This window comes from Taudactylus pleione, unplaced genomic scaffold (genome assembly GCF_031769625.1).
Source record: "Taudactylus pleione unplaced genomic scaffold, aTauple2 ptg001915l, whole genome shotgun sequence".
Classification (NCBI taxonomy): Eukaryota; Metazoa; Chordata; class Amphibia; order Anura; family Myobatrachidae; genus Taudactylus; species Taudactylus pleione.
In genome coordinates this window covers 525,779-539,971 of record NW_028286312.1, presented here as the reverse complement: position 1 = coordinate 539,971, position 14,193 = coordinate 525,779, and the positions used below count along the sequence as shown (strand labels likewise).

The window sequence follows — 14,193 nt, the reverse complement described above, 5'->3', positions numbered from 1 at the left end:
CAGTGTTTTTGGAGCAAATAAGTAGTTCCATCAAATTTGGGGTGCTTGAAAATGGGTACTAGCATATTTTAATGTCTCTAAAGTGAAGTTTTCCCAAAAGTTAAATTCCTCCGTCATACAAGCACCTGCAAACCCCAAAACACTTGGCCCCTTCTTAGAACACCCCCAGAAGCTTATTTAGCTAGTTTTTTAAATTGTCCCCCCACTTTTTTCATTTTCGCCCCAAATGTCGAACGTGTCTTTTTGGGGGTTTTTTTTAAACTTTTTTTTGGATGATTTGTCCTTTGGGGGTGTGTACCAAGGGTTCTGAGTGGTTTCCCAACATCTGCACCCCAAAATATAGATTTTGCACTTTTTTTCTCCTGCTATTCTGTGGAGAAATAGTATCGCCTATTTCAGTCCATTGATTTTTCGCATAGACAAAAACGGACTGGAATTGAATACGGAGATAAATTTTCAGGCGGAATTTTTGCCAAAAATACGGGCGAAAACGGCTTTTCGCTCCTAATTAAATACGATCCTAGATTAGACTGTTAAAGGATAAATATTCAAAATGAATTTGACTGTTTGATGATCATTATACTGGTTTCTGCAATTTACTGAAATAACATTGGATGCTTCAGATAGGACGTCTACCTGAACTTGTCTAAATGCAGAAGCACACTTTTACCGCCATTTGGCGTCCTATATAAAGTATAATGAGTTATACCTAGTAAGTCACTGTACTGAGAGGAATATTATGTAGGTATTGTCATTTTGAGCAGGGTTCCCTTTTAAGCTGGACAGGTGTACGTCTTAGGCCCTTCAGCCGAATCCATGGACAATCATGGACAATCGGAAATACCAAGGACCTCACATTCACAGATGGGGCAAAACCTTTTTCGTTTGGAATTGGATGGATTGCTTGTCCAAGTCTGGCTCTAGATCTCAACTACTTTGGTTATAAGATAAACTGACATTATTATTTGTATTCCTATAGGATCAAAGAAACCTTTTATCCAGACATCCCAAATCCAGAAAACAGCAAAGCTCTGCAGTTCCAGAAGAATGTCGCAGAGGTAATCTCGTTATCACTGCAGCGTGTCTCCAGGACAGGGGGGAGTTGGTATTTAAATATGTCGGGGTTAGACTTAGTCAGTATCCTGCCATTACTGACCACTTGGTCTCAAACTGTAGCCTCTTTGTGCGACATACAGCACTTCTAGTCGCGCCATGCCGTGGTGAGACTGTAGCGTTGAACGTCTTTTCGTGCACCTTTTTCCTTAATAAGCGTCTTATTCACATAATGATGTGAATAGGATGCACAATCCATTTCTGCTGATTAAAATGATATACAGCATGCCTATATTCTGTTTGCGACTGCGGGTGTATCTGCATGCCTATATTGTGTGTGTAACTGCGGGTGTATCTGCATGCCTATATTGTGTGTGTGACTGCGGGTGTATCTGCATGCCTATATTGTGTGTGTGACTGCGGGTGTATATGCATGCAAAATGCTATGTTAGTGTCACAGCCTCTGGCACTGTAACGTAGCATTTTGCATGCAGATACACCCGCAGTCTCACACACAATATAGGCATGCAGATACACCCGCAGTCACACACACAATATAGGCATGTAGATACACCCGCAGTCGCACACACAATATAGGCATGCAGATACACCCGCAGTCGCACACACAATATAGGCATGCAGATACACCCGCAGTCGCACACACAATATAGGCATGCAGATACACCCGCAGTCGCACACACAATATAGGCATGCAGATACACCCGCAGTCGCACACACAATATAGGCATGCAGATGCACCTGCAGTCGCACACACAATATAGGCATGCAGATACAGCCGCAGTCGCACACACAATATAGGCATGCAGAAGCTGCTTGTGCTTCCTAGTCACTTTGCTTTGTGTATAAGACACATTTTAAGGGAAAAAGTTGCACGAGGAGACGCTCGGCGCTAACGAGTTGCACGGCACTCACACGTTGTGTGTAACGCGGCTTGTAGCGCACAGAGGATAGATGTATGTGGACACATTTGTACGCACCTCTCTTTAGTGACCCCCCAGTCATAGGAGAGAACTCTCTGCCTCCACCACTCTCACCAGCACCTGGAACCACTTGCTTCTGGGTGTTGTGGATAGCTGCTGCAGCACCTCTTTGCTGGTGGCTATGGCTCGTTCCACATGACCATTTGTTTTAGATCAGGACTGCAGGGCCTTGATTCATAGCGCTGGGCTCAGCATAGGCCAGCCAGGCGATGGATGAGAGTTGAAGCTCCTGTCTTTAGCTCATAGCGATCCGCAGGGTTTTACAGAATGGCTGGTTATTGCTCAAATATAAGAGATATTACAGCCCACGGAGAGGTAGCTGGCGTTCAAACACGCACCACAAGGAGCTTTGGTATCTTTTGTGTACCATTTCTGAGGTGGAGCAACGCCCCACTGCTCAGTTCAGAACATGCCGAATGCCCCACAATTAGCCACACCCCCACCCGAGCACCGGGGCCCTGTCCTTAGTCACACCTTTCCTCTTATACACTGTTCCGGCACAGCTTCACTGGCCCCGGCTGCGTGAATCTCACGGCCATCCTGAGTCACCTGAGGGTTACGCGGATGACCGATGTTCACACAAGTGATCCGATGGCTGTCTCTTTGAACGCAGAAGTGGGTCTAAGAAGACGTCTATTTACGGCATTGGCATATTTTCACAGCTGCTTCTGCTTTGCGCACAACGGTGTATCGGGTCCATAATCACTGACTTTCCAGTGATGACTGTCCAACTCGCTCCTTATTCTTTTGCATTAATATATCACTTGATATAGGGATCTAATGGTAGCTGGCATGGCAACTAGGATAAGATCATTATTACGAGTAAAATGAGGTCAATTATTCAGACACTCGAGCACAAAAAATGCAAGGGATCCCAAACTTGCAAAACAGAAAAACCCCAAATTTTTGGGCCTCTCCACTCACCGACAAATATTTAAGACAACATCATTGGACTGACAAGAGAATGTTAGCAGATGCCTAGTCATGTTGCTGTGTATTGTTGATGAGGTACTTCTCAGTGGTTAATTAGAAAGTAACAGTAACATTTTTGACCTTTTTTTTTTTTTTTTCAGGGGAATACAACTGTTAAAACGCTGGAGATGAACCCGTGTACCCCCAACAGTGTAGAAGTAGTGGAATCCTTTTATACAGTTCCAAAAATCCTGGACACGGAACTCAATTCTCCTTTTGCTGATGACAGTCCACATCTGGAGGATGGCTCTGAGGCTCAAGGCGATAACCATATTGTCGTGTCTTATTGTCAACCCACCGCTCGTGAAGATACATCTAATCCAGTCATGGATGAGTCGGCCACTCCTTCCCAGGTGGTATATATTGATATCCAATCCATGTACCAACCACAGGCCAGTTCGGAAGAAGAACTTGACAATGACTTTTTGGAGGAAGCTGGTTACAAACCACAAATGCAGTTGCCCGTTAGTACTGCGAACACGGACAGTCACGCTGCTCCAGAGGACACCTTGGCGTCATCGTCAGGTTACAAACCTCAGGGACACCCAAACACCTGGGCGATTGATTCCCCGGGCTCCCCTACATCTATTGGAAGTGAAAATGCCTCCTTTGGGAGTCCTTGCTCAGTTAATTCCAGACATTTTCTGATCCCTCCAGTGGATAATAAAGATTCCCTCAAACCCACCCATGTAGGATGGTCGATATCATCTCTGTTTCAGAACAAGCAAGACGATTGAGCACGGCGTAGCACGTTACATGTTCTGCACTGACTAGCATGTCCATACGGGCAAACCGCAATGAAGGAGCTGGTATTCCAAGCCTGCTTGATGTTTTGTGCAAACTGACTTATCCATTCAATGTTCTTTGGGGCAATGCAACTAGGGATCTATTGAGACAGGATACGGACGTTGATCTACACGACTTGCCTGTGTTGTGGCATTTAAATGTATCTGCAAGCAACTTTTACTGGGATGTTACAGAGGATTCTGCACCACAAGCTCAAATCGGGTTGAAAATTGCAGGAATCCCAAAGAATAGGGATCTGTGCATTGCGCAATTTAGCATGAGATGGCATTTCAGTTAAAATGTGAAACAATGGACGATATGCTTTAAAATGCAATTTTACGTTCTCTTAAATTGTGAAAGATTGTTTTTAAGGGATATGTAAAGGGTGTACTATTCATACAGTGTGTGTATATAAAAATGCTTATATCGTTAGCCTATAGTGGCTGCAGTATTGTAGCATTATGGTCAGTGTTAGTTTGGTAGCCATGGGAGAACTGTCACCGTTAATGGTTGTGCAGTGAGTAGCCTCCCCCTTCCACCATGGGCTCATTATCCTCTGCACCCCTTGCAACAGCTGATTTTACGCCACTGCTGAACTAAAGCTGACCACATGCTGCAATATCACTGCCTAGTAATAGGGTAACTGGCTGGATATCTCAGTGCGTGTTGCCCCACAATAATAAGCTTAGCAGTCAATCGGTTGATATTTGGGCATTTTGGTAAGTTCATTCAGAGCATAACTGCGATGGGGCTCTGACAGCTTCTAACGTAGAGATCCAGCTGCTCAGCCTGTGCACTGAATGGCTACAGTGATTCTCGTCCATTGAGACCACCGATCCCAGTCAAGCAGCTGGATCGGCTTGTCTCTAATAACTAGAGCTATGTATCATGTATATCTGATCTCCACAGCCCAGGCTCTTTCCCAGACCCATTAATTACCAAGGGTCCTTTATGACCCTTAGCAGTTAAGCCGACAGCGGTTTCATCCATTTGATTTTGTGTGTTTTTAAGTTTTACAATGGAGATCTGTAGCGTTCAGTGCCCAATGTGCTTAGTCCCGTGCTCACTCGTCATTCCCGGGAGGGGGGTATCCATTTTGCTGACGGGTCTGCACCACTAATCAGCCCTGTGCTTTGCATGGTCTGTAATGGACAGGGTTGAACGCTGAATTCAGGTCTTCAAGGAAGCTGCTGCCATGGGCTTCCTGTGTCACACACTGTCCAGAAACAGGTCTTATTGTTCTATTACAAGACAACAGAATTCCACGGTTTTCATTTGAACATCGTCACTTTTTCTTTTTCTGTGAAAAGATACCAAAATCCTCCTGTTTTACGTCAGGAGGTTTATGAATGTATAATTTTTTTTTTTATTGTGAAAACACTACTTAGATTTTTCTATTACCGTAAGCTGCAGTTTTCTTTGTTTTGTGATGCCACTAAGAAAACTCTCCTTTGTAGCTTTGTGTACCTGCTGTATTAGAGAGTTTGCCAAGCTATGTCCAGAGACATGGGCGAGACTACATATCGTAAAAATAAATGTACGTGTTAGTTGTTTTTGAAAAGTATGATTCTTATTCCTACCCCAGTCCTCTAGGATTTCAGGCCGTCCAGGTTTTAAGAATAGTGGGTGAGTTATTCCAGGTGCAAGTTTCACACACAATAATCTATATTTACTACCATGCATTTCAGTAACCAACCACGTGCCCCAACCCGTTACAGTCCTCCTGAAAACTACCGGTAGCGAATAAGTTTTCTCGGCTAATTTTCTAGCGGATGGTGAAAGTGACACAAAGAACATGGATATTTCAGAATTGTATTTCTCCAAATTATGAATTCCTAAAAATGGGAAGTGACTATACATATTTGGCATTCATACAGTATTTCTGCAGGATTTAATGTTTTAGTTTTAAAAAATAATAAATCTATAATGTAACTATTTTCATTTTGATATCCATTGTCCTGAAAGGAGGTTTTCGGCTTTTCATGCTGGAATGGTGACTTTCCTTCACCATCCTAAAGTCCTCTTTATTGCTTTACTTTGACTAATAATTAAGCCAAAGTGAATTTGCTACGAGTTGTGTCACTTCTTGCATGATTACCTGTACACTCTTCAGCCCTGCATCCCTTCCCCCAACACTATATAATATAGATCCCTGCAGATTATATTACAGGACAATGATATTTTGGTGTACAGCATATGGACTCGTTCAGATTTTTCTTGTGCAAGCGGCCTTTTATATTTTAATTTGGAATTGTGTCTCTGGATGACCTGTTGGCACCCCCACTATCTGTGTGATTTGCGGTGTATGCATGTTGTCAGTTTGTAGAAAGCTATAGAGCTGTTTTGGGATGATTTTCCCACATTACGCAAACTACGCAACTAAGGGATATTTGTGCTTGTGGATTTAACAGATTTGCACCTTGACAATGTGAGATACCGAATGCACTAAACTTTGCACTTGCCTTTTAGTCTTGGGTTGTAGCCTTATTTCGGGACTGTGAAGACATTTGGCGCTATTGCCAGTCAGTGATTACTGCATTCATTCTTAAGCTTAGGTCTGGCGGACGATAGCCCATGAGGGACTTTGCCTCAGTTCACACACATACGGTCACTACTGCCTCACACGTGTCAGGCTGCTTGTTATGCTTCTACTGAGATTCTGGCTAGAATTGAAACCTGGTCCTTGCTAGAAATAGTGATCAACATGCAGTATATATGTAATATTATAGATATATTGTTATAGCTGCAAAAACCACCTTAGGATAACCTTTCCCTAGTTGATAATGCAACCGTAATAAAGGGAAAAGAATGTCTATATGTTTGAAAACTATGCATTCCCTGAAATATTTTTTAGAGAGCAGGGGTAAGCAAACCACAGATACTCCAGCTGCTGTGGAACAACATCCATACATCCCAGCATACCCTGTCACAGTATTTTGCATGCCTAACAGTAAAACTGCAGCAGAGCATGCTGGGATGTGTAGTTCCACTGCAGCTGGAGTGCCATACGTTGCCTACCTCTATATAGAGAATACAGGCTAAGTCTCCCATATACAAAATGCTTGGGACCGCGGGGTATTTTGGGTATCGGAATATTCCATTGTATGAAATAATTGCATACCATAATGAAATATCTTGGGAATGGGACCCAAACCTAAACATAGAATGCATTTATGTGTTCTATACACCTTATACACACAGCCTGCAGGTAAATTTATACAACATTATCAATAATTTTGTGGCTCAAACAAAGTTTGTGTACAGAAATGAACTTTATTTATGTTTCATATACACCGTATACACACAGCCTGAAGGTAAGTTTTATACAGTATTTTTTATAATTTTGTGCCTTAAATAAAGTTTTTGTACATTGAACCATCAAAAAGCAAAGGTTTCACTATCTCATTCATGCTAAAAATATTCCGTATTTCAGAATATTCCGTATTTCAGGATATATGGATATGGGAGACTCAACCTGTAGTGATTTATGTGAAGGAAAAGGGAAGAAGGTTATTGTTTATTTTTTTTGGTATGTTTTAAACTTGTGCATCTTTTAAAAACTTAAAGTAAACCCACCTGGCCAGGACAGGATTATCTATACTGTTACTAACATGTGAAAATGATTAAGAAGCTTTGGGAGGTGCTGAAATTGGTGGGATACCGAATATGCTTTATAACTGCTGGAAGTGGGGTTACCTGCGTTGGTGAGCACTATTTGTGCCCATTGGATTCTCTGGGGCAGCCCAGAATGCATAGACAGAGGGATGAAGCCTTCATTTAAAGATGTTATTTAGTCAAATCTCAGGATTAAGATGTATTAGCACTAGCCAAATGTCTATTGCATGTGTGTTATACATAGGGAAATGTTCCTTTCATTTCAGATAAATTGTGCTAATAATCTTGCCATTATCTTGTTTGTTTTATTCAAATCATTCAGGTATTAAGATTTGTTTTATAAATACTAGAAGATATATTTTTATAGCCTATAAAAGACATCAAATGATCAAGCTTTTAGTGTTATATTGTAGTAGTATTACTTTTTTTTCTTCTGGTCTTTTATTTTAATTTGTTTCTGACATCTAAAATACACTGTAGACGTTCCTTTTATAGAACCCCCAATGTAAGCTAAAATAAACCACAAAGGACCAAAAGATGGAACTAGGTTTTATTGGCCTTGACCAGAACTGTAGATGGTTTTGTTGATTGTTTGATATGATATTTAGCTGATTTTTGGCTATCACTGTTAGTTTTACTTTCAGCAGCACATTTTGCCAGTCAGATATTTGTTTTAATTGTCTACATTAGATTTGTCCAATCAAAGCTAATTGCTGATTGGTTGACGTGGATTTGCAAGTAAACTGGTGATGTTTTGGACAAAATGTGTTAAATGGAAAATGCAGGTCAGAGATTTCTATTTTAAACCTGCAGTCTGCATACTGACCAAAACATGGCAAATCATAGGCAGAGTGGCAGGGGCGTATTTATAATGGGTGCAGGGTTTGCAGTGCACATGGGCCCCTGGGTCCGGGGGGACACACCCACTGTGCATCCTGCACCCATATGTTTTAATACTTACCTCTCTGGATGTCATTATTGGTGTTAAAACAATGCCCTCAAATTACCCCAAAATAAACTTTTATGTTAATTTGTGCACCCCAAATTAAATTATTTAAACGAAAAAATAGCTTTTATATCTATTTTTTTTTTCAATTTTTTTATCTTCTAATTGGCCTCAAATTACCACAAACATCATTTTAATTTTTTTTTTCATTTGTATTTAAACTTCAAAAAAATTCTTTATAAATATTTCCAATTTAAATAAAAAAATGCACAAATCAATGATTTACAGCATTTTTAAAGATCAAAATACTTTTATTTGGGGCAGTAATAAACATTATTACTGTTAGCCAATGTATTAAAAAAAAATGGCTTTTGACAGCAAAAATTGTGCATTTAACTGGATATTCCCCATAGAGCTTATAGAAGATAATATTAGTGAAAGGGATATTTATGCTTTGATTAAAATGGACATCTCTGTGACATACATTTCATACATTCATACATGTAAAAGGGTCAGGCATAACTGGGTCCTACAGTTTATACTAATGCATATATATTCCACTGTCTCAGCTTTGGCTGATTGGGTGCTGCCATGGTGATGTCTATTATAGTGGGCAGGCAGTTCAATAAATTATGGCAGCGTCTAGTGAGTGAATGCTGAACAATATTCCAAGTATGCTGAACAAGGGAAGGTATAAATAAAGTTTCTTCCACAACATATCTAAATAGTTCTGTATATTTTAAGCTGTAGTTTTAGTTTAAGACCATACAGTCTGCAGATGAATTGAAACTTAGGGCCTCATTCAGACCCACTTGCAAGCGGCTGTCCGCTCGCAAGTGGGTCGATGGTGTGCACTGCGCATGCGCCAGACGCGACGAGCGAAGGACTTTCCTTCGCTCGTTGTGTCTGATCAAAGGGGGCGTGATGTTGATTGACAGCACGCCCCCTTTGGTGGGCGTGCCGGGGGCGTGCCTGCCAGATGGAGGCGTTCCCAAGGGAACGCATACCGTCTGAAGCCGGCCCCACTGACATCACTAGTGATGTCAGTGGGAGTGATTTTGGCTCTGATAGAGCCAAAATCACTCCAGGGCTTGTGGTCGAAAAACCCGACCACAGGCTTCTGGTCGCACTGGCGATGGTCGCGATGGTCAAGACCATCGCGACCATCATCCTGCACGCTCGTATGTGCTGTGGGTGGTGACCCACAGCTATACGAGCGTCCAGGAGGACACTCCATTTTTATGGAGGACGGCCCTCATTCAGAGCGAGCGCTCTGCTCAGAGCGTCCGGCTCTGAATGAGGGCCTTAGCTCCTAACCTTACCTATTGTACAGTGGACCAAATTTGAAGTCCCTCTATACTGTACCAAAAATGAGGACAGCCACTGTACAGTAACTATTCTGTCACCAGACTTGTGTTCTTTTTATGCTCCATTGTGGTGACACAACCTACAGGAAATTAGCAGCAATTCAGAACAAATGTAATTATTACACACAATGGAAGAATAAAGGAATTGGTAGAAAGTTAATTTTGTTACAATAAAAGAGAATTGGTAGTTTTTCTAAAAATTAAAAAGTGGAGTTTTGCCCAATGACAACCTATCAGACTATAGCTGACCTTTATCTAGTACAGTGTATAAAATGATAGCTAGAAGATGATTGGTTAATATGGGGAACACATCGCCTCTTGTCCCATTAAAAATTTCTGCAAACCTTCCCCCTTGTCTGCTCATAGTTTAAATCGTAAAAAGATATTAATGGGAACATTTTAATATACATTATAAAAGGAAGTATAATTGCCGTTTGTAATTTGCAGACTAAGATAATTGTTATCCAGTGCTTTCCGCAGGGTGCATTAGAACAGACACTGGAATACTGTATTTTTATTTCTAACTATAAAAATATATAATAGTGTTTTTTTTTATACAAAATTTGTTTTGTTTATTTTAGTTATAAACTGATAGGGCTCAGGAGATTCCCCTTATTGTCCTAAAATGCTGCGTCTTATCGATATTTCTGCTGTCTCCAATGGTGGTAGAGACTGATTTGTAATAATGTGTCTGGAGGTAAATAGAGATAGTAACACTGGAAATCCCTGCATGTTGTTTATCCTGTACATACATGATATACCTTTATTTCAGTGCAATGAAAACTCTGTGCTTCCTCTCTGGGCATTGGAAACCTTGGGGAAGAGTTAGTTCTGTGCGTCGTGCTCCTGTAATGGTTGGGCAAATTCACTTTGCAACAAGCAACCTTGCAAATTTTTCCTTACAACCCATAGAGGTGTACATGAAAACTGCCGATGTTTGGAGAGTGTAATACATATGCGCTGCTGAACATCGCAACGGAATGTCGCCAAGAATTTAATTTCTCGTGGCAATTCAATTGTTTCTTGCTCCCGTCTATAGTGACCGGGAGCTAATTGTTTTGGGCGGCCATCACTTAACTGGCACTTTTTACAGGAGAAGCTGCTTTGCACAGCTAATCCCGTGTTTTTAGGCACGAGAAAGCAGCTGTCGCAACCAGCGCGAGGCTGGTCATGCAAACAATTGAATAGCTCTTGTCACTTTAGACGGGAGCTACCGTCACCCAATAACAATTAAATCGCCCCCCTGATCATGTTGTGGTATTGCGTGTATTACTTTATTGTTGCACAAGTGAAAAAATGTATTTTGTTTAGGCTGGTGTCACACCTGCATTTCAGTAGCAGTGTTATATGTGTCCGTGAAAAGAAAAAGCGTCCAAAATCTGCTGTTCATTTATATCCCTACAGTCTGTGAGATTTGCTTTAGCCGTTTCCAAGGTTTCTACAACTCACGAAATCTACATGTAGCGGTTTCACATTGAAATGCACGTAAAATGCTAAAGCTGTAATAAGCTGTCGATGTATCACTAGCAGATAAATAACAACTATGGCCCGTATTCAATTTGGGAGCGAAAAGTCTGTGCTGGACTTTTTACTCCACATCGGAGATTTTCCTGGGATAAAGCATTGGGTGCGCGCTTACTTTATCCCCGTATTCAATTTAAAATGAGCGAAAACGGGATCCGGCGAATTGGGATCTAGGAAAAAAAAACGAGAATTTTCTGGAAATAATTGTAGGACTCCCCCCTAAAGATGTCCAAACATGGGGATCACTATGGGTACCCCCGGTTTTGCCTGCAGAAGAAAGACGGGGTTTTAAATAGCCACGGCAGGTGTTTTTTTCCCAACATTGAAGAAGTGATGCAGAAGAGCACTTAGGTTTTTTTTTTTTCGTTTTTTTCAGGTGGTCCCATCAAACTTGGGGTACCAGCATATATTTAAGTCCCTAAAGTACTTTTTTAAAATTCAGCAAAAATGCACCTGTCGCTAGTAGCCTATTCTAGAAAACACCTGCCGCATACTTACAGAACACTCCTGAACCTATTTCCCTATTTTTAATCACTGTTTTCCCTTCTTTTTTTTTTTTCACTCCAAATTTTCAATGTATTTTTTTGGGGTGTCCCTATTTTTTATTTTTTTTTTAAAAAACTTTTTTTGACACAGTTTATTTTTAAATGTCAATCCCAGGGGTGCAGGCTATTTTTTTAAGCCTACACCCCTAAACCCCAATTCTGCACTTTTTTCTTCGCCATGTAAAACATGGTGAAAAGTTATCCCCGTTTTTTTCAAAGACTTTTCGAGCCTGCGAGAAGTCTTTGAAATTGAATACGGGGATAATTGAAATAGGCGAAAATGAAGTCCTCAAATTATCGCCGATTCTGACTTTTCGCAACCTAATTGAATACTCCCCTATATTGCTCTCGATATAACATAAACACTCTGCTACCAAAACACAGATGTTACACTTGTCTGACATTGTACAATATTGCAATTACATGTCAAATAAACCTGTGTTTGTATTAGTGGGCTGTTAAATAACGTTTGTCAAAATACATGTAAACTACACTGCCAGTAGTATATTGTTGACTGTTAAAACACTATAAAAATGTGTCTGTATATACTTATGTGCATAGGCATATCAATATACTGTACAGCCCATGGATGTTACACTTAATCACTACTCCTGTTACACATAAGCTAAAACAGTATTTTATTTTTTATTTTGTATAAAATCAATTGTTGATGCTGCTTTTTTTTATTTGAGCCTATCCCGTTTGAGCTTTTTTTAAAAAATAAATAAATGCACCTTGCGTGTTTCATCGTGTTGTCCTTGAGTTGCCGACATACTGAGAAGCAAAACATTCCCCAGAGACTGCCAATAAATGTTCTCAAGGAGAACTGAACAATAATAGTCATTTAACTAAAATGCGGGTATATTCCATTGACAGCAGGTTGTTTGTTCTCTGGTACCAGGCTCTGTGTCCAATCCATACTGAAGGGAATGCGTGACAGCGTTAACCACTGTAGCTTACTCGCAATGTGCGACACAGTCTGGGCACAACTCGCTGGGTGGACGAGCGATTGTCAAACACAATCAATATACAGAATTAATTTTATACAGTGGCCACGATAAATATTAATAACAAATATCGACTTATATAAAAACACTATATTAAAACAAATTTAGGAAGGGATAAAAACTTCACCATTTAAGCATTAAAAATAAGATCTAAAAAGTTAATGTACTTAATGTTGGATATTTGTCCTTAATATAACTTTGAGGTTCAGGGGGCCCTATTTATCAATATTTTTACTAAAAGAAAATTTGAAAAAGGTGTTTTCACACCCTTTTCTCATTAGTACCTCATAAATGTTTTAAAGGGCAATTGGAGTAGTTTTTTTTTTTTTTTTTAAATATTTTTAGTATGCAGATCGTATTTCCCATTCGTAATGGTAAATGTGATATGCCTGAATTTTACTAAAAATAAATTGTAAAAAAAATAAGTGGGAAAGTCCTGTGATAAATCATCATCTTCAGATGGTGTTATCAGGGCTTTCCCCAGGTTCCCCGACTCCTGCTCTGCTCTGACAGATCACAATAGAAATCTAAATAGACCACAAGCTGATCACTTATAAGGTGAGATCCTCTGGGGCTCTGGTCTCCTGCACTGCGACCCCGGTCAGCAGCTCCATGCCAGCATCTCAGTTTGCAGTATAGAGCAGCTGACCAGAGTCACAGTGCAGGAGCCCGGAGACCAGCTGACCGTAGTCCCAGTGGACTTCACCGTATCATGGATCATGCTGCTTTTTTGGCAAAAATACAGTGATAAGGCTGCGGAGGGGATTCGCAGTGACAGAGCTTTATCGCAAGCTCTGTCCCTGCAAGGAATTTCTGATACATTCCTATGATATTTCCAAAAATCACAATGCGAAAATATCCGCATTTGAAATGCGGATTTTAGTAAGTAGGGGCCAGAGTGCGTTATACGGCCCAAAGTGTCTGGTGTGGTATATCTGTTGGACATTCATTATGTCCAGATGGTCGTAATGTTCATATTGGCAAAATTTTTCCTTGTCAGCATTCAGTAGATCAACATTTTTAAAACCCTAATGCTAAACATAATGGAAATGCTGACATACTAATCATGACGCCATAATCAATGACAACCTTCTGCTGTCGATATCGTGAATGGTGACATTCGAACTGCATACCAAAGCTTCTATGGGCGTTTCATTACCAAGGCCAGAGTGTGAAAATCCCTTTGCGGGTATTTGTCCAGAGACCTGTAGCACTTCTTTGTTTGTTGTATTTTTAATTGGAACTCTTATTCGGAGAGATGTACTAAGCTCTGGAAAGTGATAAACTACCACCCACTCAGCTCCTAATTGTCATGGTACAGGCTGTGTTTGAAAAAAATGACAGGAGCTGATTGGTTGGTAGTTTATCACTCTCCAG

General features: G+C 40.6%; 1 protein-coding gene across 1 annotated transcript in view; it reads left to right on the top strand.

Annotated features, from left to right (window-relative positions):
• LIFR (LIF receptor subunit alpha) overlaps window positions 1–12,547 on the top strand; it is a 97,803-nt gene extending 85,256 nt beyond the window's left edge. Inside the window, exons 19-20 of the mRNA XM_088465217.1 lie at window positions 980–1,058; window positions 3,128–12,547. Coding sequence (XP_088321343.1) covers window positions 980–1,058; window positions 3,128–3,763 — 715 coding nt within the window. The 3' untranslated portion in view covers window positions 3,764–12,547. The remainder of the gene's footprint in view (window positions 1–979; window positions 1,059–3,127) is intronic.
• The last annotated feature ends 1,646 nt before the right edge of the window (window positions 12,548–14,193 follow it).